Here is a 21,426-nt window from a genome sequence, read left to right as displayed (position 1 = left end):
ATAACAACTTAAGGAATAGATATTTGTTTGAGGCTCGAGGTGAGGGTGGCAGGTTCATCCTTGCCAAGATTCTTGGAAATGATGTGTCCTACCATGCAAGTGGCATTTTTAGATTTATTTCAGAAGCAGGTCTTCTGAAAAATATTTAACTTTTATGACATTCAACTTTTATGATTTTAATTGAATACTCTTTTATTTTTTATTTTATTTTATTTTTTATTTTTGTATACATAAGTTAAATGTTACCGGCGTCAATGACCTCAGATGTCAGGATGCCTGAAAACTTTAAATCAATCAAGCAATTAGGGGGAGGATCAGGAGAGGACGACCCAAAGAGGCGCCTCCTAACTCCTTTATAGGGAGAAGGAAGCCCTCTGCTGCGAAGAGGCCTTCGGGCCTTACGTCGAATACGACCACGAGGAAGGGCGTCCGGGTCATCAGTCCTCCGAAGAGGAGTCTCTGTCAGCGCGCTCCCACGAGGGGGAGACCCGCCCACAGGAGAGACTGTGGGACTCATCTCCCCCCTCGGAGGATCTTCAGAGGGAGGAGTAGAGCCATCAGCAACGTCCGCAACAGGAGCAGTATCAAGGGTTTGACCAGACCCGTCGGAAGGCTCGGCCAAAACAGTGTCGACAAAATCTGAATGGAATACCTCCGGTATTACCGGCGACTGTTTGACCGCAGCCCCCAACTGGATCAGGTCAAACAGGGCTTCCTTGGAGGGCGTGCCCTTAAGCCCCAAGGAAGCCCAAAGCTGAAACAAATCATTATTAGCAACAGTTTGATCAAATTACAGTATTCAAAATCCAAATTATCCTCCCCCGGAGGAGAAGAGGGAGCTGCCACGCTAAGGGAGGCAACGCCCTCTCCCGCACCCTGAGGTCGGGAAACACCACTAGGGCCTGCGCTACCACTCGGCAGCCTCTCACGAGAGACCGATCGAGTGGGAGCTTCGGAGCAGGTTCGGGCGGTGGAAGAGGAGTCCTTGGAGCTATCCTTCTTCAAGGTTGCCCCTGAAGGAGAACGGTCTCTCTTAGACTTCTTACTCCGGCGGCTGAACTTCTCCCACTGGGAGGCAGACCACTCCCTGCACTCACTGCACGTATTCTCTCTATCACACCGTCGGCCTCGGCACTGCGGGCAAAGGGTATGAGGATTGGTGTCCTCCGCTGACATGAAGGTCCCACAAGGGCGGCCAGCGAGTCCAGGGCACTTGCGCATAACAATGACAACGGTCGAGGCCAACTTCCAAGCACACAGAACTAGAAAAAGTAAAAAAACAAATTAAGGCTGTCATTAACGAGGACGAAAAACAGCAACGTCTGTCTTCGTCCGAGCCAAAAAGTGAAGTGAGACAACTCACAGGTGTGGGGGGGGAGGGGTAGTAAGCTACCCCTTCCCTACCCCCTGCTAACTAGCGGGGGTTAGTTAACCCTCGTTAAAAACTTAATGGCTCGTCATTTCAGCTAAGCCGAAAGTAAACCCTATGTAAATAGCGTGGTTTGTATTTCGGTTACGGAACAATGATTTATTATGCAAGAAGGAATAAAATGTTATCAAAAGGAAATGAGCTGAAAATAATGTAGATAATAATGATGTAAAGAAGGGATATGATTAAAATTTAATGTAAAGAGGTGTTAGTTTACATACATGTAATGGAAGGAGTTTTACTCAGAGAGTGAGTGAGTGAGTGAGTGTGTGTGTGTGTTACAAGGAGTTATAAGGATTTTGGATGTTTCAAAGACTTTTTAGTCCATCCGCGGAAACTCCACTTGCTCTTTGGTAGAGCGATTTTCTTTAAAGATTTAGAGATAAAGAGTTCTTATGATCTTTTCTAATTTATTCTTGAACTCGTTTACTGTATTACTGTTTACTACATCTTCTGGAAGTTAATTCCAAGTATTTGCTATTTTGTATGTAAAGAGATTGCCACATTAAGTGGTGGTGTATCTTTTCAATTGCAGTTTGTATCTGTTACCTCTGGACTGATTTGTGCAAGTGTGAATAAATTGTTGTAATCTACATTTGTTATTCCTTTAAGAATTTTGAATGCCTCTAGTAACTGTTGCCTTAGTCATCGAGGTTGTAGATCAAGTAAGTTCATACGTTCTATCCTTCGTCTGTATCCAAATTTCTTTAGTGTTGCAACTAGTTTGGTGGCCCAAGCTTGTACTGCTTCCAGTCTATCTAATATCCTTCTGAATACTTGGAGCCCAGAATTAGACTTTGCATTCTAGATGGGGTCTTACTAGTGATGTGTACAGCTGTAGTACAGTGTCTTTGTTTCTGTATTTGAATTGTCTCTTTATGTAACCTACTAGTTTTTGTGCTTTCTTTTCAGCTTTTATGCTCTGTTTAGTGAACTTCAAATCCTTGCTGATAATAATACTGAGATCTTCCTCCTGGTCCAAACTTTCTATTTCTTTACATAGCAGTGAGTAATCTGATTGTGGGTTACTACAACCTATGTGCATGACTTTACATTTCCCACAGTTGAAAGGCATTTGCCATTTGAGAGAGAGAGAGAGAGAGAGAGAGAGAGAGAGAGAGAGAGAGAGAGAGAGAGAGAGAGAGAGAGAGAGAGGAGAGAGAGAGAGGAGAGAGAGAGAGAGAGAGAGAGAGAGAGAGAGAGAATATATCAGTCATGTCCCCATAACCTGTCTTCAGAACAAATAGGAAGTTACAAAAGGAAAACATTGTATAGGCAACATTTTGTATGGGAGTTGTGTACAAACAAACAGATCAACAAAGTGTTCATAAAAATAAGAAAAAATAATTAAAACTTTGCCTAAGGCAAGAGAGGTGCTAAGATACCCACCTGAACATGCACAGACAACACAACCTCCTTTAGTGATTGCCTAAAATAACTGGCAGGCAATTGCTCAGATAAGGGGAATGTTACATTATCTTCATCAGCCACAGCTAGTCGATTATTAAGCCATAAAGCTTCTATGGACATTGCAGCCTTCCTTAAAAGAGAGGGCTATATAAATGACAAGGTTTGATATCCTTGTGGGAACTAATTACACAATCTTAACACATAAATACAATGAGTAATAAAGGCAATATATAAGATTAAATTTATTTTCAGATAAAACACAATAGTCATTTATTATACATATGTCATAGTGTATGCATAATCCTTACAATACAAATGAATTTCCTACTGAAGAAAATACCACAAAGATAATGAAAATTACAGTTTATATGAAGTTTGTCTGTTGCATAACAGGTATATCAGGTAGAACAAGAAGCTCCAATGGGAATCCTTGCAGATGCAGAATAAAATCCATTATTAGCAGTAGTATGTCGAAGTGATAAATGAATCTCTTTAATTTCCACTTCACCAAATATGTAATCCTTGAATTCCTAAAAAAGGAAGAAAATAAATTACCTCATTATGTACGAGTCTAAAGAAATCTGTTTTCATAGGGGTTACTTAAATGTTAGAAAATCAAGTTATGCAATTTTAATTATAAATTACTGTTCATTTTCTTTTTTTTAAAAGTTGAAGGAAACTTACATTAAAGCAAATCATTATTAATTCCAATTCAACTCAAATACAGTACATAAGGATTTGATGTTCCTATTCTATTATGTTTTAGTTGAATTATATCCCCTCAACCTTTCTATTGTACTATACTGCATCTAATTTACTGGTTTGTTTCCTTTTAAAGTTGCTATAAATAACAAATTCAAAGTAATTTGTATTTTTCATAATGATACAAACCTTGAGCTCTTTATTAGGGAATATACTTTCAGCAAAGCTGGAAGACTAGCCATAAGACTTTTAGCAAGGGGAGGGGTATACCCCGCTCACAAACACATCTGTGTTCTATCGTCACTTTTGATTGCAGGCAGGACTTGCAGGGGGATAGGTGATGGTGGGACAAATTTGTATAAAGAGCTCAAGGTTTTTATCGTTAGGAAAAATAAAAATTACTTTAAATTTATTTGTTTTGACACTAATACAAACCCTTTCGCTCTTTATTAGGGAAAACTCGCCCAAAGGTGGGTGGAAGTTTTGACCAACTGGCTGGTTTTTTACCAGGGATATTCCTCTGTGCAACGCACAATTTTTAGAAAAATAGCCCAGACACCTCGCTAAACTTCCGTGCATGTGCACAGTTTAGCAGTCTGAGCAACTCGTGTGATTAAGTGATACTAACAATGTGACTTGTCCAGCTAAGACTTCTCAAACTCCTCAGACTTTTTGAAAATACCATAGACATTGCCCAACTCTTCCCTCGCTAAGGGATATGAGGACGTAACAAATATGTGTGCATATATCAGGTTACACAAGGGAAGTGGTTATTCCTGCAGACAGAGGAGGCTAGCTTGCAGCGTACCGTAGGTGCTGTGCCCCAAAAGAGGGGAAGATGAAAGAACGAAGATGCCAGTCACTCTATCATTCATCCCAGACTTAATCCTGTTAATGCCACCCTCCACCGCCTGCTTGTCCATCAAGAAGCTTGAGGTGTTCAAACTACTTTGTGCAGCCACCACCGGTCCGATGGAGAACATCTCCATGTTACTGTGGGTTACATCTTGCAGGAAATGGGCAGAGAAGGTCGTCTGACGCTTCCACATGCCTACTCATAGAACTTGCGCCACCGAGTAATCTTCTTAAACTCTAGTGGCTTCTTTATGTCCCTAACATCGTGAGCTCTTGGTTTCCACAGTTGCAGGGAAGAGCCAGGATTCATGCGGTGCTCTATGACCTTGCAAATCCACGATGAGATCATGAACTCTGTGGCTCTCCTCTTAAGAAACTGCATCACATAAAAGGTCCTTTACAAAGCTAAAGTGACAACTAAACCTCAAATGTCTTGAGCTTTCACTATGGGTATTGACGTTGATGAAGGCTCTAAAGACTGGGAAATAACATCCCTGAACCAAAAGGAGATGGTAGTTTGGTAACTATTTTCCTGATCCTCCCTATGCTTACGAAGTGGTTCTTCTGGCGAGGTCAATACCCTAACAGGAAACAGGGTTGATCAAGGTCTTCGGTTACTGACTGAAGAATAGAAAAGGTAAAAGATGAAAATCTAGGGTCTGACTATGACAGAGTTTGTATCTTTGCAATAAAATCAGGGTCAAAGCTTAGAGAGACCTCCCTCCAACCACTAGAATAGGTGATGCCGAAAGAAAACTCTTGCAGTTCCCTTGCTCGTTTAGCTGACGCCAAGGTGAGAAGAAACACTGTCTTCAATGCGAGATCCCTATCAGGCATGTTTAAGAAGCTCGTAGGGTGCTATCTCCAAGGTTCCTAGAACTTTAACAACATTCCAGGATGGAGGGCTGACTTCGACAGGAGGGCAGGACTACTCAAAGCTCCATATACTGTACGCATAGAAATTTCCTACGCGGAAGAAATGTCAACTTCGTTAAGTCTAATGATTTGGCTTAATGGTGAGCAATAGCCTTTTACCACAGAGTTTTTTCCTTAGGGAGATGAAAAAAAAAAGTGCAACTATATAGAGGAGGTGTCAAGTGGAGATATACTTTTGAATGGCACCATCCACAGAAGCTGGCCCACATATCCAGACATCTACTGGGCAGCCTCTCTAGAAAAACCTTCACGAGTGATCAGATGCAGGATAGTCTCCACGAGTGAAGATGTAAGGATTCTACAGCGCTGTGGAATATGCTGACATGGGGCCGTAGCAGAAGATATGGGAGTTTTGTTATCTCTACCAGATGAAACAGGTCTGCATACCACTCCTGATGTGGCCACAATGGAACTATTAGTGTCACAACTAGATCTGGGGTTTCCCTTATTTTGGTGAGTAATCTTCTTAACAGGCTGAACAGTGGAAAAGCATAAGCCATCCTAGGGGTGCTGGAATGAGGTCTTGAATGCTGCTACAGGATCTGGTACTAGTGAGCAATAGACAGGGAGCTTTGCGTACACAGCAGTCGCAAACAGGTCTATTGTCGGGAACCCCACAAAGCTATTACTTCTGTCACTATCTGAGGACTCAAAGATCATTCTCCAATTATGATCTGAGCCCTACTGCTTAACTGATCCACTACGTTCCTTCTGCCCTGAATGAAGTGAACTGAAAGAGAGGTGAAGTTGGCTTCCACCCACTGCAGGATTTTGACCATTAGCTGACATAGATGGAGAGAGATCACTCCCCTTGTTTGCAGATGTGGGACACTACAGTAGTATTGTCACTCATCGATACCAATAAGTGACCATGAAGAAGATGACAAAATTGTTGAAGAACTAACTGCACTGGCTTTAGCTTAAGAGATTAATTTGTTCGTGGCGGTCTACTTCCAACCATATTCCCGATTCCGCTGGCTTTAGTTTAAGAGATTTATTTGTTCTCAGCACTCTACTACTGACCATATTCCCAACCAAGCCGTTGTCGAGACGAGATTTCTATCTCTCGTTTGAGGTGTGTGTGAACAGCCTGAAATCTGGAGGAAATGATGGAAGAGAACAACCTTTCCTGAGGTTTCCACGGCTTGGCCACTGGCGAAGGTCCTCCTTGGAGTTCTCCCAAATGAGAATCCATGACTGTGGATCGTCTTAATCCGGAGACCCCGAAAAATCAGGTCTCAACAAATTACATATGTAAAACGTTCCTTCGGGTAAGAGATTTTCTACCAATACAAACCTTAAGTCCTTTAAAGTTAAACTTCCTACCTCAATCATCACTCTCAGTTCTGAGCCAAACATCAAAATTGATTTTTTTTTACAGCAAAGTGGGAGGGGCTACTGGCTCATGCTCACATTTATCGTTAACTATCTTATTCAGGATTACAATGGCTGTTACAGCTTCAGTAAATACAATGCCTATTTAAACGACTGAGATTTGTATTTCTGGGAAAAATACAAATTACTTTTAAAAATTTTCATATTGATCCTGATGCAATTAATACCTGTAAAGGTCAAACAACTTGGCACAAAGTACTATGAGTAACCTTAGTGAGCAGACTACTGTACGTGGCTGGGAAGGTAATAACAACAATCATTAGCTAAATGACATGCACTTGGCTAGCCTCATTTGCACCGAAACTTCCAAATATGAAAAAAAAATGGTCCACCTGCCATACCTCTAATATCTGCTTTGCTGCAAATGATTCTCGCTCTTTTCCTCTGTTTTCTGTAATCCCTTCTTTTTCTTGACGGAAGAGTGTATTCATTAAGGTCACGTGCAACTTGACTCTTTCGTGTTGACGAATCACAACACCTGATTAGAAAGATCACAAAAATTAAACAGAAGAAATTAATATAAAGTACTTTAAACACACAAGTAGGTTAAACTTTAAAGTCTCATAAGGCTGCCTTAAAGTATTTGTTCATAGACTTATTTACAGCAACACAGTTGAAATAATTTTACAGAGAGAAGTTACAGAACAATATAATTTGTTTGCATTCTGTTATAAGGAAACTTATCTTCAATTACCTAGGCCTTTCAGTGCTTATACTTACGGTTCAATAACATTATTACATTTACTAGTATACAGTAATGAGTACAGCAAATGCTTCCAGCATTAAACATCATCCTTTCTGTCACAAACAAAAGACACATTTGAAGACTACTCAACAGTATACTCGTTCTACTACTGTACAGTATTTTCCTTTTATCAAAACACTTTTGAGTGCAGTTATTAGGTGATCTCTGCTAATGATCTGCTGCCACATCTCAGTCAACTACAGCAGTAACTTCCCTTCAAGATTTTATACATGTACATTTTTTAATTCCTCTAGCAGCCACAACCAACCTGTCCTAAGAAGTGCGACTTACAACCCCTGATTTAGAATTTTAAAAATCAAGATCATTGCTTTTTTTGTTTCAAATAGGTTTTTATGATGAAAACAATTAATTTTAACACTAAAAAGCCATTCTTATATATTTACGCAAGTAGATCCAGTCCCATACACCACACTTCCCTGACCTGGATACTTACTTATTTACTATTTCTTTTAAAATTCCATGAAAAGCTATTAATTTTAGTATCCTATATACAGAAATGCTACCATTTTCTATGATTCTCTGAAGAATATGTTATCAATATTTTCACATATTTCATTTGTGAATAAACATTTGCTACACTACGTTTCATATATTTGTATGTCTGCTTATCTACAAAGATGACAAATTCGAAAATAATTTGTATTTTTCCCAACAATACAAACCTTTAGCTATTTATTAGGGGTATCACTTTCGGTGAAACTGAAAAGACAACCATTAAAATGTTAACGAGGGTTAACTACCCATACCGCTACTAAGCGAGGAGGGGGGGTGTAGCTTGCTAAAACTCCCACTCACACACCTGTGATTTAGCTCACTTTGCTTGGAGGTAGGACTTCAAGGGTCGGCAGGTAAGTTTGTATAAATAACTAGAGGTTTATATCATTAGGAAAAATACAGATTATCTACAAATTTGTCATATGTTCCGTAACTGGAATACAAACCTACGCTTTTTATTAGGGGTGACTCACCCATTAGGAGGGTGGACGTCCCAGCCAATCTGGCTTTTTGGCTTTACCCAGGGGCTCCTTGTCTTGAATATGTTGGTACCAAATATAAGGAGTCCCTAAACCTCGCTAAAAACTGCTACGCAAGGTCTGCAGCCTGCGCAAGCTGTGAGTTGAGATAAGCAGTGTGACTGTCAAGGTGAAAGTTATTCAGAGAATTTATAGGAAAAAAATGTTGGACCAAGACTTTCCCAATACCATCTCGCCAGAATATGGGGATGCAACAGTATTCACACAATACTAGGTACTCAAGGGAGCATGGTTTACCCGCAGTGGTTGAGGTCAGCTTGTGCAGAGAACCCAGGTAATCTGCTTTGAAGGGCCAGGGGCATAGCTATGCCCCTGAGATCATGGGTCGACATGTTGGAGGAGGATCTGGATTCAGTACATAATTAATGACTCTGTGAATCCAGCAGGGATGATGGTTCGGTGATCCTCCTCTTGTCTCTCCCAGTGCTGATGACAAGAGAAGGCACCCGGTTAGGCTGTTGCCATTCTCTTGAGGTAGAGCCTCAAATATCACCCCGGCACCAGTAACAGATGATCTGGATCGTCAGTTACCGAGTGGAGACTTGTTGTCTAGGATCTATCACCTCTGGAGGCTGTGTCTTGGCAACAAACTCAAGGATGAAAATGAACGTTGCCTTTCACCTTCCTCATGAATGGCCGTCAAAAGAGAGACCATGAAGTTCCCTGACTCTTTTGGCTGCTGTCAAAGAGTATAGGAACACTGTCTTCTAAACCAGGTGAAAATTTGTTGCTTAGTGAAGTGGACCGTAAGGAGGTCTCCTTAGAGACCGGAGAACTCGAACCATGTTCCGAGAGGGAGGTCTCAATTCCGACTGGGGAAAGGCAAGTTTGTAAGTCCCCATGTGTTAGGAAAGATCTAGCAATGAGGGAATGTCCCCTCCTTTCAGTTAGAAGGCGAGGCTCCAGATTAAGTGATCGTCTTTACCTGCCGAAATTGAAAAAGGGGGTCTTTTCCTCATGCAAATACTCGAGGACTCTGCTATGACTGGAATAGAGGTATCGAGTGGAGAGCTACGCTTTCCCGTGACACCAACCACAGAAGACGTTATACTTTGCTTGGTAAACTGATGCTGAGGAATTCTTCAAATTTCCAGATAACCTCTTCGCAACCTATTGCAAAAAAAACCTCTCTGAGAGAGGAAGTGCTGGGTAGTCTCCAGGCGTGCAATCATAGCGAATCTATAGCTTGTGGTAGATGTTAAAGTGTGGTTGTCTGTGACATGGAGAGGGTTCTCTTGGAGGCTTCATCAGGAGCTGCAAAAAGTTTGGAAACCATTCCGCGTAATGCCATAGTGGGAGTATGAGAGACCTTGAGAGGCTGACCGATGTTCTAGCCTTGTTGAGTACCCTTCTCAATCAGACAAAACAGGGACAAGACGTAAACGTCGTTGTTGTACTCTGTTATTGGCATGCCTCTTGCCAGAGAGCCTTGGGGTCTAAGACTGGGGAGCAGTGGAATCTCTGATATTTCCTTGAAGATGGATGGTTTGGGACCTGGAAGTGTGCGTTCTTTGGTCCAGCATGCACATGAAGACCTGTTGTCCTACTCCTTGTCCCAACTTCTCCAACATGGTGTGGACACTGGCCCAAAGGGACAGCTCCTTGCGAATCCTTTCGTATAGGAGCTTGTTGACGCTGGGGTCTTGACTCGTAGAGGAAAAGATGGGACGTACTACTCTGTGTAAGGATTCTTCCCTGGGAGAGAACTCCTTTAATTAATAGAAGTGTGTAAGGCAACACTTGACCCTACCATGCGCCCTGACGGGGTTGATGCTATTCCTTAGAACAGCATTGTTCTGGAGAACGTTAACTAATGGTCAAGGACTGGGTATCGTGGTTATAGTGCAGTTGGAGTGTGCTCGCGAGTAGTCACCTGTCGACAAGCAGCTGAGGGGGGCTGTCGATTGCCGACCGATTGCTTTAGTGGATCAGTGTGATGGCGAATGTCAAGTAGCAAGAAATGTGCTGTTTGCCTTCCGATCTAGGGAACAACGGGCAAGAGAGTCTGAATGACGAACTGCCATAGATCGGTGAATCGGCGATCTGTGAGCCGAAGATGGTCACTGACAACCAGACGAAGGCTGTCTGGTCAGTCAGCCAAGGAAGACTGGCGATCAATGAGTTGGCGATCGGCTCGGAGTGCCCTGAGAAACAGCAGAATGGTTTAATGATCGCTAGTTGGTGATCGGTGAGCTATGGACGATCAGCGCTCGGAGCTCTGAAAGGGAGCTTGGAAAGCTGACGATCGAGAACCATGTGGTTAGAAAAACGTTCGAGAATTGGAGTGTTGAGCTAATGATAGGTGAATGGCGATCTAGTGATCGGCAATCGGAGCATTAGCGAATGTTAAGCTAGCGATAGTTGAGTTAGCAACAGCTAACTATCGAGGACAAGCGATCGGCGAGCTAGAGATCATCAAGCTGACAACTGGCTATTGGAGAGCTGGGGGTCAGAGATCATCGAGACTGAGGTCGATGAATGAAGAAAGACGAGCTAGCAATCGGCGATTTAGTGATCGGTGAGCTAGGGATCAGCAAGCGGATGATTGGTTATCGACAAGCAATTGGCATGCTAGCAATCAGAGATTGTTAGTGACGCTAGTAATTGGCGAGACTGGAAGTCAATGATCTGAGAAAGATTACTTAGTAATTGGTGATCTGGCGATTGGCAAGCTAACGATTAGCAAACTGATCTAGTGATCAGCCGGTTGATATTTCTCACTGGTGGAAGACGAGCTAGCAATCGGCATCGGTGGACTAGTGAACGGCGGTTGGCGAGCTAGTGATTGGCGAGCTGGCTATTACAGATTGGCGAGCTAATGATAGACAGTTCGCAACATCCAGATTGTGTTTGATGACGGTACAGTATAACAAAAACAATATGTACAGAATAATAAAAAAAAGTGATTGATGATACCCATAGACTATAGTAAAAAGTCGGAAAAACTGGTCAACATGGAGGAGCCGATACACCATGCAAGGCTAAATACCCTCCAGGATAGCCACTTCAACTGAAGGGAGGACAGTAAGGATGGTTTTGAGAAGAAAAAATCAGAAAAAGGAAAAGACAACCTCTTGATAAACCACCAGGCATCCATGGCCCTTCTATTAAGCCTGCCCAACACACCATTTAAAAAAAAACAAGAGGGAAAAAAAAAATAATAAGATAGAATAGTGTGCCCCAGTGTACCCTCAAGCAAGAGAACTCTAACCCAAGACAGTGGAAGACCATGGTACAGAGGCTATGCCACTACCCAAGACTAGAGAACAATGGTTTAATTTTGGAGTGTCCTTCTCCTAGAAGAGCTGCTTACCATAGCTAAAGAGTCTCTTCTACCCTTACCAAGAGGAAAGTACACTGAACAAATTGCAGTACAGTAATTAACCCCTTAGGTGAAGAAGTGTTAAGTATCTCATTGTTATCAGATGTATGAGGAAAGACGAGAATATGTAAAGAATAGGCCAGACTATTCTGTATAAGTGTAGGCAAAGAAAAAATAAGCCGTGACTAGAGAGAGGGATCCAATGCACTACTGTCTGGCCAATCAAAGGATCCAATACCTCTCTAGTGGTAGTATCTCAACGGGTGGCTGGTGCCCTGGCCAACCTGGTTATAAAGATTACTGTTAAAAGTCCATACTTATGTTTACAGAAGTATATTCAACCAATCTCTACATAAAAAAACTTTGAAACCTGATTTCTGAAAACATGGAATTTATTAAGAAAAATGGCTGCCTCTTTTTTTAACCCTGGATAGGTACGCTCCTCGGACACCCCTTTAAGGGTATACTCGGACGCGAACGACCCCGACGCCAAAAAAAATTCTTGAAAAATCAGTTTTTGCAGTAACCTCCTTTTTTCTTTTGCCAAAAAAACTTCAATGAATGCTTAAAACAACTGTAAAGATAAATACTACTCATCTGCAGAAAAACTATTTATTATAAATATTTTAAAAAATTAAGTAGAAAAAAAAAGACCTGACATAAAAATTCATAAAAAAAAAGTTTATACATATATACACAATTCCTTTTAGGAATTGATTCTTGAATGTTTAGGACACATCTTGATGTATTTTGGATGAAGTCAGACCCATGGAGGTGAAGATCTGAAATGAGAAAAAAAGGGTAACTTTTTTTGGCCAAAAAAATTTGTCCAAATTTCATGAATTTTTTTGGGTACCCAAATGAAACAGGAAGTGGCTAATTTTTTTAGGGAATAAACATATGTTATCCTAAAATAGAAATATGTAAAAAAAATCTTCATTATTTTGTAAATTACATTTATATCAGGGGCCATATCTAAAGGTAATTTTTTGAGTACTTAGAAATTTTGTAAAAAAATACATATATTTAATATATAATATGATATTTATGCAGGTAAAAATATACCAAAATATCACAAATTCTATAGGGAACAAGAATATATATAGATAGGGCAGCTTACGCTTCGGATATGTCCACAAAATGGCCGCCAACCACACTGACTCAGACTCCCTAATCTGCCACTTGAAATGTAGGAAGGGTATGTCAATTTCAAGGTGTTATTTACTAATCTAATTATTATTGGATATGCATAAATATTGTATGGTGGGTTGCTGGATAATTGACGATTATTTTACGACTATAAAATTAAAATTCTGACCCAAAAAAATTTTTTTGAAGGGAAATAAAATCGAAAAAAAAAACAAAATGTAAAACAATATAATATTTTAGCTAAAAAAATTGGATGATATTCAATCAAAAAAAAAAGTAAACAAAATTTTCCGACAAATAAACATCTAGAGGAATCATTACTCTGTGATAGTTCCTTAGTACGTAGTAATTTTGAAAGAATTGGGAAAAAACGAAAAAATGGCAATCACCGGAAAATCGAACACATACCTATATATACGCCATATCTGGCTAAAAAAAAGATAGGCATGGGTAGCCAGATCATCTAGAAACACTTTCCAACACTATAAAAATATAAGTTTTGCGACACTACTTGCCAATTCCTTACGGTAACATGACTAAGCAAAAAAATGCAAAACAAATAAAAAGGGGCACTCGCGGAAAAATGGCTAACATTCTAATATACGGCATTTCAGAAAAAAAAAATTCAGCCACGTGCTAGGCAAACCATCAAGGCACATTTTCCGACAAATAAACATCTAAATGAATAATTACTCTGTGATAGTTCCTTAGTACGTAGTAATTTTGAAAGAAATGGGAAAAAACGAAATAATGGCAATCACAGGAAAATCAAACACACCTCTATATACGCCATATCTGGCTAAAAAAAGAAGATAGGCATGGGTAGCCAGATCATCTAGAAACACTTTCCAACACTATAAAATTATAAGTTTTTCGACACTACTTGCCAATTCCTTACGGTAACATGACTAAGCAAAAAAATGCAAAACAAATAAAAAGGGGCACTCGTGGAAAAATGGCCATTCTAATATACGGCATTTCAGAAAAAAAAAATTTCAGCCACGTGCTAGGCAAACCATCAAGGCACATTTTCCGACAAATAAACATATAAATGAAATATTACTCTGTGATAGTTCCTTAGTACGTAGTAATTTTGAAAGAAATGGGAAAAAACGAAAAAATGGCAATCACAGGAAAATCGAACACATACTTATATATACGCCATATCTGGCTAAAAAAAAAATAGGCATGGGTAGCCAGATCATCTAGAAACACTTTCCAACACTATAAAAATATAAGTTTTGCGACACTACTTGCCAATTCCTTACGGTAACATGACTAAGCAAAAAAATGCAAAACAAATAAAAAGGGGCACTCGCGGAAAAATGCCCAACATTCTAATATACGGCATCTCAGATAAAAAAAAAGACATGCACGTGTTAGCCCAACCATCAAGACACACTTTCTAACACATAAACATGAAAAAAAAATCAATAATATACGGCAATTCCTTACTACGTAGTAAATTTTTACAAATATTGAAAAAAAACAGAAATTGGCAACCGCAGTTAAATACCCAATATACCAATAACTACGTCGTATCTGACAAAAACAAAATCACGCATGGGTAGCCAGATCATCTAGACACACTTTCCAACACTAAAAAAGCAAAAGTTTTACGACACTATTTCGCAATATCTTACGGAAAAATGACTTGGCAAAAAAATGAAAAAAAATGAAAAAGGGACACTCGCGGTAAAATGCCCGACATTCTAATATACGGCATCTCAGATAAAAAAAACGACATGCACGTGTTAGCCCAACCATCAAGGCACACTTTCTAACACATAAACATGAAAAAAAAATGAATAATATACAGCAATTCCTTACTACGTAGTAATTTTTACAAATATTGAAAAAAAACAGAAATTGGTAACCGCAGTTAAATACCCAATATACCAATAACTACGTCGTATCTGACAAAAACAAAGTCATGCATGGGTGGCCAGATCATCTAGACACACTTTCCAACACTAAACAAGCAAAAGTTTTACGACCCTATTTGGCAATATCTTACGGAAAAATTACTTGGCAAAAAAATGAAAAAAAAATGAAAAAGGGGCACTCGCGGTAAAATGGTCCTCGTGGTGATGAACGACATTTTAACTAAAAAAAAAATCATGCACATGGTAGCCAAACAATCCACCAAGACTTTCCACAACTGATAACCTATACAAGTTGCACCATTCTACGACAATTTCATAATACGTATTAACTTTGATAATTATGCAAACTACCTTAGAAGGGTAAACTCGGTCGCGAACGACCCCGACGCGTCTCAGAAATCGGGGAAGGAGTACAGCTACAGCAATGCACATCTGGACACTACTAGAGCGTGTAGGGGAGACACCTCCTGCAGGTCGATCACCCACAAATTCAGTCACGGGGGTGAGTCACGTGAGAAAAACCTGTTTTTTTTTTTGACGCTCGGGGTCGCAAACGACCCATCGTACCTATCCAGGGTTAATATGTACCAATTTTTGTCATTCAAACATGAAAAGATAGAGAATTTTATGGCCTGCAAACTGCATTTAAATTTCAAAAACCTTTAACTTCAATATGAAAAATGACATTTTAAAAATAATTTCTATTTTTCCTAACCATGCAAACCCAAATTTTTTACTATATGAGAATGATAATAGCAATACTGGGATATGGCAGTTTAAACTTTCAGTGAGATGTAATCAACTGGCAGGTAGTTACCCTGCCAGCAACAGGGAAGTGACCACCTCCCCTGTAGCTCACTGTAACCTTAATTAAATTGCAGACTGGAAATACGTTGGGGGTTGGTGATGGCGAGCAGGTTTGAGTAAAAAACTTACCTTTGTATGGTTGGGAAAAATACAAGTTATTTTCAAAATTTATCATTTGTTCCCACACAAATACAAATCATCATTCTTTACTATAGGAGACTCATCCATAGGTAAGAGGAAGTCCCTGTTCCAACTGGCTAGAAACTTTACCCTGGAACTCAAGACTCGGTCATCTGTGATGCTACAAGAGTCAGTGTTCCTTACACCTCGTGAACAGCAAGAAAAAGTGTGGGAGTCACGACCCACGACTTTTAGGGTTGTTTTTGAGCTGAAAAACTCTGTTTCATATTCTGCTAAAGAGAATGATGCATTTGCCTGGTACATCACACTCCCCTCATAGGGAATGTGGGGAAAAGACTTCTACATATTTGAGTACGGAATAGCCACAAGCTTAATGGGGCATACATGCATCAAGATCAAGTGCAGCTGGCACAGTTTTGAAGCTATACGCCCAAAATAGGGGAAGAAAGAAAGGAAAAGAAAGGGACAGTCAGACTATCCGTTCAACCCAGACTCCTACGTCACCCTTGCCTTGATCTCATGCTATTGATCCTTTGAAAGGATCTGGGATAACTATTCCACTTGCTGTGTGGCTACAACAGGTCCTGAGGAAGAAACCTATGGGTCACATCTTGCAAGAATAGGACAATTAACGTCGAATGACGTTTCTCTGCCCATAAAAACTACCACAGAGATTCTAGAAAGGTGGCCACTGCCTTCTCAGCCGAGCTTGCGAGCTCTTGGGATTAGTTCCTTCCGAGGAAGGAATTATAGCTCTGGACGCTAAACAGTAAATGATTACTTCTTTTCAGTTCGCGGTCAGACCGAAAACAACCCGGATCTGCGTATTGATAGATCCTGGTTTCTGACAATCGATATCTGGTGTGCAGGAGGACAAGATTCATCCTTATCACCTAAAATTGGGAAGTTGAGCGGGGAAGCTGTCTGTAGGATTCATCTACTGCTACCAGAGCCAAACAAGAAGCTGGTCCGAGGTCGAGGCTCTTACCCAGGATAATCCAAAAGGTTTTCATAGTCTTTGAATAGGAACGGCAGGTCTTGGAAGTATCCATGGGCAATTGTTTCTCTTCTCCAGGAAAAATGCTGACTTTGGTACTATTAGTATAGAAACACCATTGCTGATGCCATCTTAAGTAAAGAAGTTTTGGCTCCCCATACCAGCGATAGACTCCTTGTTGCTGGGTGTGGGCAGGAATTCATCGCATGTGGTCCATGTCTGAAGAAAACCTTTCCATGACTAGCTCTGAACTTTGCCTCTTCTTGCCAGGAAGGCCCCATCCTGTATATAAGCAGAATAGACAACTCGAGAGATGTCTTTTTACCGATGTCTGAGACTATGAGAGCATCCCCAACTTAGTCTATGCTTGTAGCAATCGTAAGGTTTGCTACGAGAAGATTGATGAATCTTCCTCTAAAAGCCAGAGGATTTTACTGTTCCATGTAATCTAATCATAAGGCAGGCCCGCATGATCGTGAAAGGGGGCCAGTCTCTCAGAGTACATGTTTGAGTCGAAGAAGGTGTGGGCATCTTCACCTAATGCTATCTTGGAGCATTAAGCATCCTGTTGAGGTCTAAAGTGACTCCAATCTTGTCAAGTGTTTACCTCAGAGGCTGCATGGAGATACAAGAAAATGACATGGGCATTTCAAAGCTGATGGACGGAGCTCTTTAACACTGGGTCTACTCTTGACTCCAGCATAGATACGATTGAAAAGTAGCTGATGACTGGAGAGACTTTGAGTACTTCAGGATCGAAGAATACTCCAGGGCTGTACAAATTACCTGAAGACCTACGGTGTCACCCCAAGTCAATCCCTGGACTACAGATGGTCGCAGCATCACAGTTGGGTGAGTGATGAGGTAAGAGCAGCTCTATGCTCAGATGTTCTTGAAGTTATGCCCACAGGGTTATACTTTTGAAAGGAAAGCTGTTAGGCCCTATTCACTGTCTCTTATGGACCACGCCTTAACTGGCCTGCCTGTCCGTTGGGAACGCTGTTCCTATGCCAGAAAAGCTTGAAAGTATTATTGGAAGGTGTCAGGAGACTTTCATTCAAATGAGACTGTCTTTAAAAGAGAGAAACAGAGTCCTCTCCCTATAAACGGAAGGTGATTCTGAGATAGGATACAATCCAATTCTTAGTTCGAATTACTCTTATGTAAGAGCTACTATGGGCGAAGAACTGACTTTGTTGATTTGTCCCAAGATAAAAAAACTGGTCTGTAGAGAGAAGTTTGTTATGGCCATGAAGAGTGGGGTATCTCTTGCTTTGCTGGAATTAGTCAAATAAATGAAAGTCTACACCTGAAACTGCTGACAAGGCCTCTGTCAAACAGAGATTGGAATATGGGTCAGACTTGAGTGGCAGGCCTGACAGGGAGCAGGCCTGTAGGACAGTATCCTGTCTGTCTTTACGAACTGTTGGTATCCCTAAAGGTGTGATGCTACAGACCTTGAAATTTCCCTATTGAGGTACTTTGAATGATCAAGGCCTGAATGCCTTAATTGCTCATGGATGTGGCATCCAGCTTGGAAAAGAGCTGGCATAGGAAGCTTAATTCAGTATGTTCAGTCTAACTGGTATCCAGTCTTCTGAGAATTAAACTTGACCCATAGATGGAAAAGCCCGGAATAAGAAGCTTGAGGCAATGTCTTTTTTACCATACTCTGGATTTCCCAGTGGAATGCCTAAGTCGATAACCTCTGACACGGGGCTCCGCCGAGGCTGAGGGATAAAAAGGGGAAACAAAAAATTCTTCTTCACTCAAAGGGTTAACTACTGGACTGTAATTATTCAAAGGCTACTTTCCACTTGATAAGGGTAGAACAGACTTTTTTAAGCTATGGTAAGCAAGTCTTCTAGAAGGTTACTCCAAAATCACACCATTAATTTTTAGTCTTCGATAGTGCTATAGCTTCTATACCATGGTCTTTCACTTTCTTGAGTTAGAGTTCTGTTGTTTGAGAGTACACTCGGGCACACTATTCTATTTATTTCCTTATTTCCTTTCCTCACTGGGCTATTTTCCCCATTGAAGCCCTTTGGCTTGAGGCATCCTGGTTTTCCAAATAGGGTTGTAGTTTATCAAGTAATAATAATAATGTCAGAGTGAAGAGACCAAAGCTACTTTGTCTGGTTCTGTTATCTTCTTTCTTCATCTGAGATATTGGCTACCCCTCACTGGAATGCCACTGGTGGGCTGGTCCCCCCCCCCCTCCTCTTCCCCAGATTGTTAGCCTCAAAAGAGCTACAAGTCCGTGAAAGCACGGTGGTGCCCAAAAGCGGCAGCACTTTATGTAAAAAAAAAAAAAAAAAAAAAAAAAGCATGTGTGGGGTGAAGATTGTTCTTCGTTAGGCTTAGCAGCCTATCTAAAAACGAAGAGCAGTTTGCCAACTGTATTTGGCGAGGGCCAGACGAAAAAAGGCATCAACTGAGGTTATCGCTAATCTTCACTAGATTCTGATAGCCTAGAGATTGTAGGGACACGGGATCAACATCTAGCCTCGAGTTTGGTGTTGAGCCGAGGTTTTGCTTAACCAGAACCGAGTGGGCATAGGTTCGAAGATGTAATCTGATGGAAACCAAGTGATCCACTTCATTGGATACGAAGGTGAAGGTGTTTGACCAAAAATCAACCATAGCCTGATGATAAAAATTGATGCCAACTGCATCTGGTGTTCCCCGGCATTCACCAATCCAAGTACTGACAAGACACACCGTTGCTTATTTTCGCTGATCAGATAACAAGCAGGGCTAATAACTTGGCCTAGACATCTGCTCACAGTAATGGGATGAGGGCATGACTCTTGTTGATGCCAGAGATGATTATCGTACCTTGAGTCACCTCCTGAGAATCGAATGGGGAGAACCGAACAGGAATGTCTAAGATTACCTTCCTTCCCCTTGAGGGACTGTCCTGAGTGAATGACAGTATACTGTATATAAAGGCTAATTCCTTATGTTCTTCCACATTTTCCATAAAAAGAGACCTGGCTTCTAATTCAGTCATGCTCTTTTTTATACCAATAAAATATTTACAAAAGATATTTCTGGTAATTTCCATGGAGGGTTTGGTCATATCCTAAAGGAAATAACTTTATTTTTTACTATATCAAGACTGTTTATTAATTGTTTTACCCGAATATGAGGTTGAGGAGATTTTGGGTGTAATTCAAAATCTAAACCAATACCGTACAAGACTTTTAGTAAAGGTCTAAGGATAATTCTCCAGCGTTAACATGGAGACCTGTGATAAGCGAAGTTCTAAAGGCTCCTGTGGACACCCTAATACCAGCATGATGTATAGAATATAATACTTTTAATATGCTTTGGGTGTCTGAGATATTTCACATCCATAACTAATTCTTTAAAAAAAATTAAGGCCTTGCATAATTTAAAAATAGTTTTACAGTCTGCCCCCAATGATGTATGGGACAATACTTTTAAAAGATTCAGAGGCTCAAGAAATTTAGCTTTAAATGCCGTTAAGTGGGGAACCCATGTAAGCCTACAATCAAATATCAGTCCTAAAAATTTAGCTTCAATTACAAATGGGATCCATTGACCTTTTATGTATATATCCCAGTCTGGATGTACTCCCCAAATACAACAAAAATGGAAAACAGTAGCTATGCTTGTTGAAAACTTGAACCAATTCATATCAGCCCTCAAAATAATTTTGTCAAATGAGAGTTGTAGTTTTCTCTCGACCATTGACCTTCTAGCTCCAACAAATGATATGGCGAGATCATCTACAAATAGTGTTGAGAAAATATCTTGGGGAATGACAGAAGATATCCCATTAATGGCTAGTGTAAGTAAGGTTACACTTAGCACACTACCCTGGGGAACTCCTTCCTGACATTTCCTCTGATAAAGCTCTCACTTGAAAAAATCTATGTGAAATAAATGATTGAATGAACAATGGTAGCTCTCCTCTCAATCCTAAACTATGAATTGTTTTATGTTTACTTATCTCCATGCAGTATCATATGCCTTTTCAATGTCAAAAAAGACTTACATGGTGCTGTTTGGAAGCAAAGGCTTTACAAATAGAGAACTCATGTCGTATCAACATATCAGTAGTTGAGGGCATTTTTCTAAATCCACACTGAATAGGTGATAAAATACCCTTCTTTTCCAGTACCAAATCAATCTCACATTAACCACATTCATGATCTTACAAAAATAAGATGTCAAAGCAATTGGTCGATAGTTTGCTGCTAAAAACTTGTCCTTACCGGGTTTTAAAAAGGGTGAAATAATGGCTAGTTCCCAAACACTTGGATAACTATGATCATGCCATATTCTGTTCAAAATGCTTCAAATAAATAACTTGGTATTAACAGGTACATGTTTGATCATTGCATTTGGAATTACAAGTAGCAACTGTGGAATCAAATTCTCTTCAGTAAAAGGATAATTGTATGACTCTTCACTTCCTGTTCCAAAATTTAAAATTTTCTCTTCTTCAATGCTCCTATACTAGTGACCAGGAGCTGCTTCACACTTGCATGATACAGTTGAGGTGAGAAATGATCAGCCAGGGCATTGCTGACCTCAACTGCTTCAGTCACTCACTGACCATTCA

General features: G+C 40.4%; 1 protein-coding gene across 2 annotated transcripts in view; it reads right to left on the bottom strand.

Annotated features, from left to right (window-relative positions):
- Nucleotides 1–3,111: 3,111 nt before the first annotated feature.
- LOC137630237 (activating signal cointegrator 1 complex subunit 1-like) overlaps nt 3,112–21,426 on the bottom strand; it is a 147,782-nt gene continuing 129,467 nt past the window's right edge. Inside the window, exons 7-8 of one of the 2 annotated variants that reach the window (XM_068361697.1) lie at nt 7,069–7,205; nt 3,112–3,369 (exon numbers count right to left, since the gene is read on the bottom strand). In XM_068361697.1, the coding sequence (XP_068217798.1) occupies nt 3,238–3,369; nt 7,069–7,205 (269 nt within the window). In that variant the 3' untranslated portion in view covers nt 3,112–3,237. The remainder of the gene's footprint in view (nt 3,370–7,068; nt 7,206–21,426) is intronic. The other variant, XM_068361696.1, reaches the window with a different exon arrangement.

This window comes from Palaemon carinicauda, chromosome 38, assembly GCF_036898095.1.
Source record: "Palaemon carinicauda isolate YSFRI2023 chromosome 38, ASM3689809v2, whole genome shotgun sequence".
NCBI classification, from domain to species: Eukaryota; Metazoa; Arthropoda; class Malacostraca; order Decapoda; family Palaemonidae; genus Palaemon; species Palaemon carinicauda.
The sequence above is the reverse complement of the archived record's forward strand: the minus strand, read 5'-3'. Positions and strand labels throughout refer to the sequence as shown.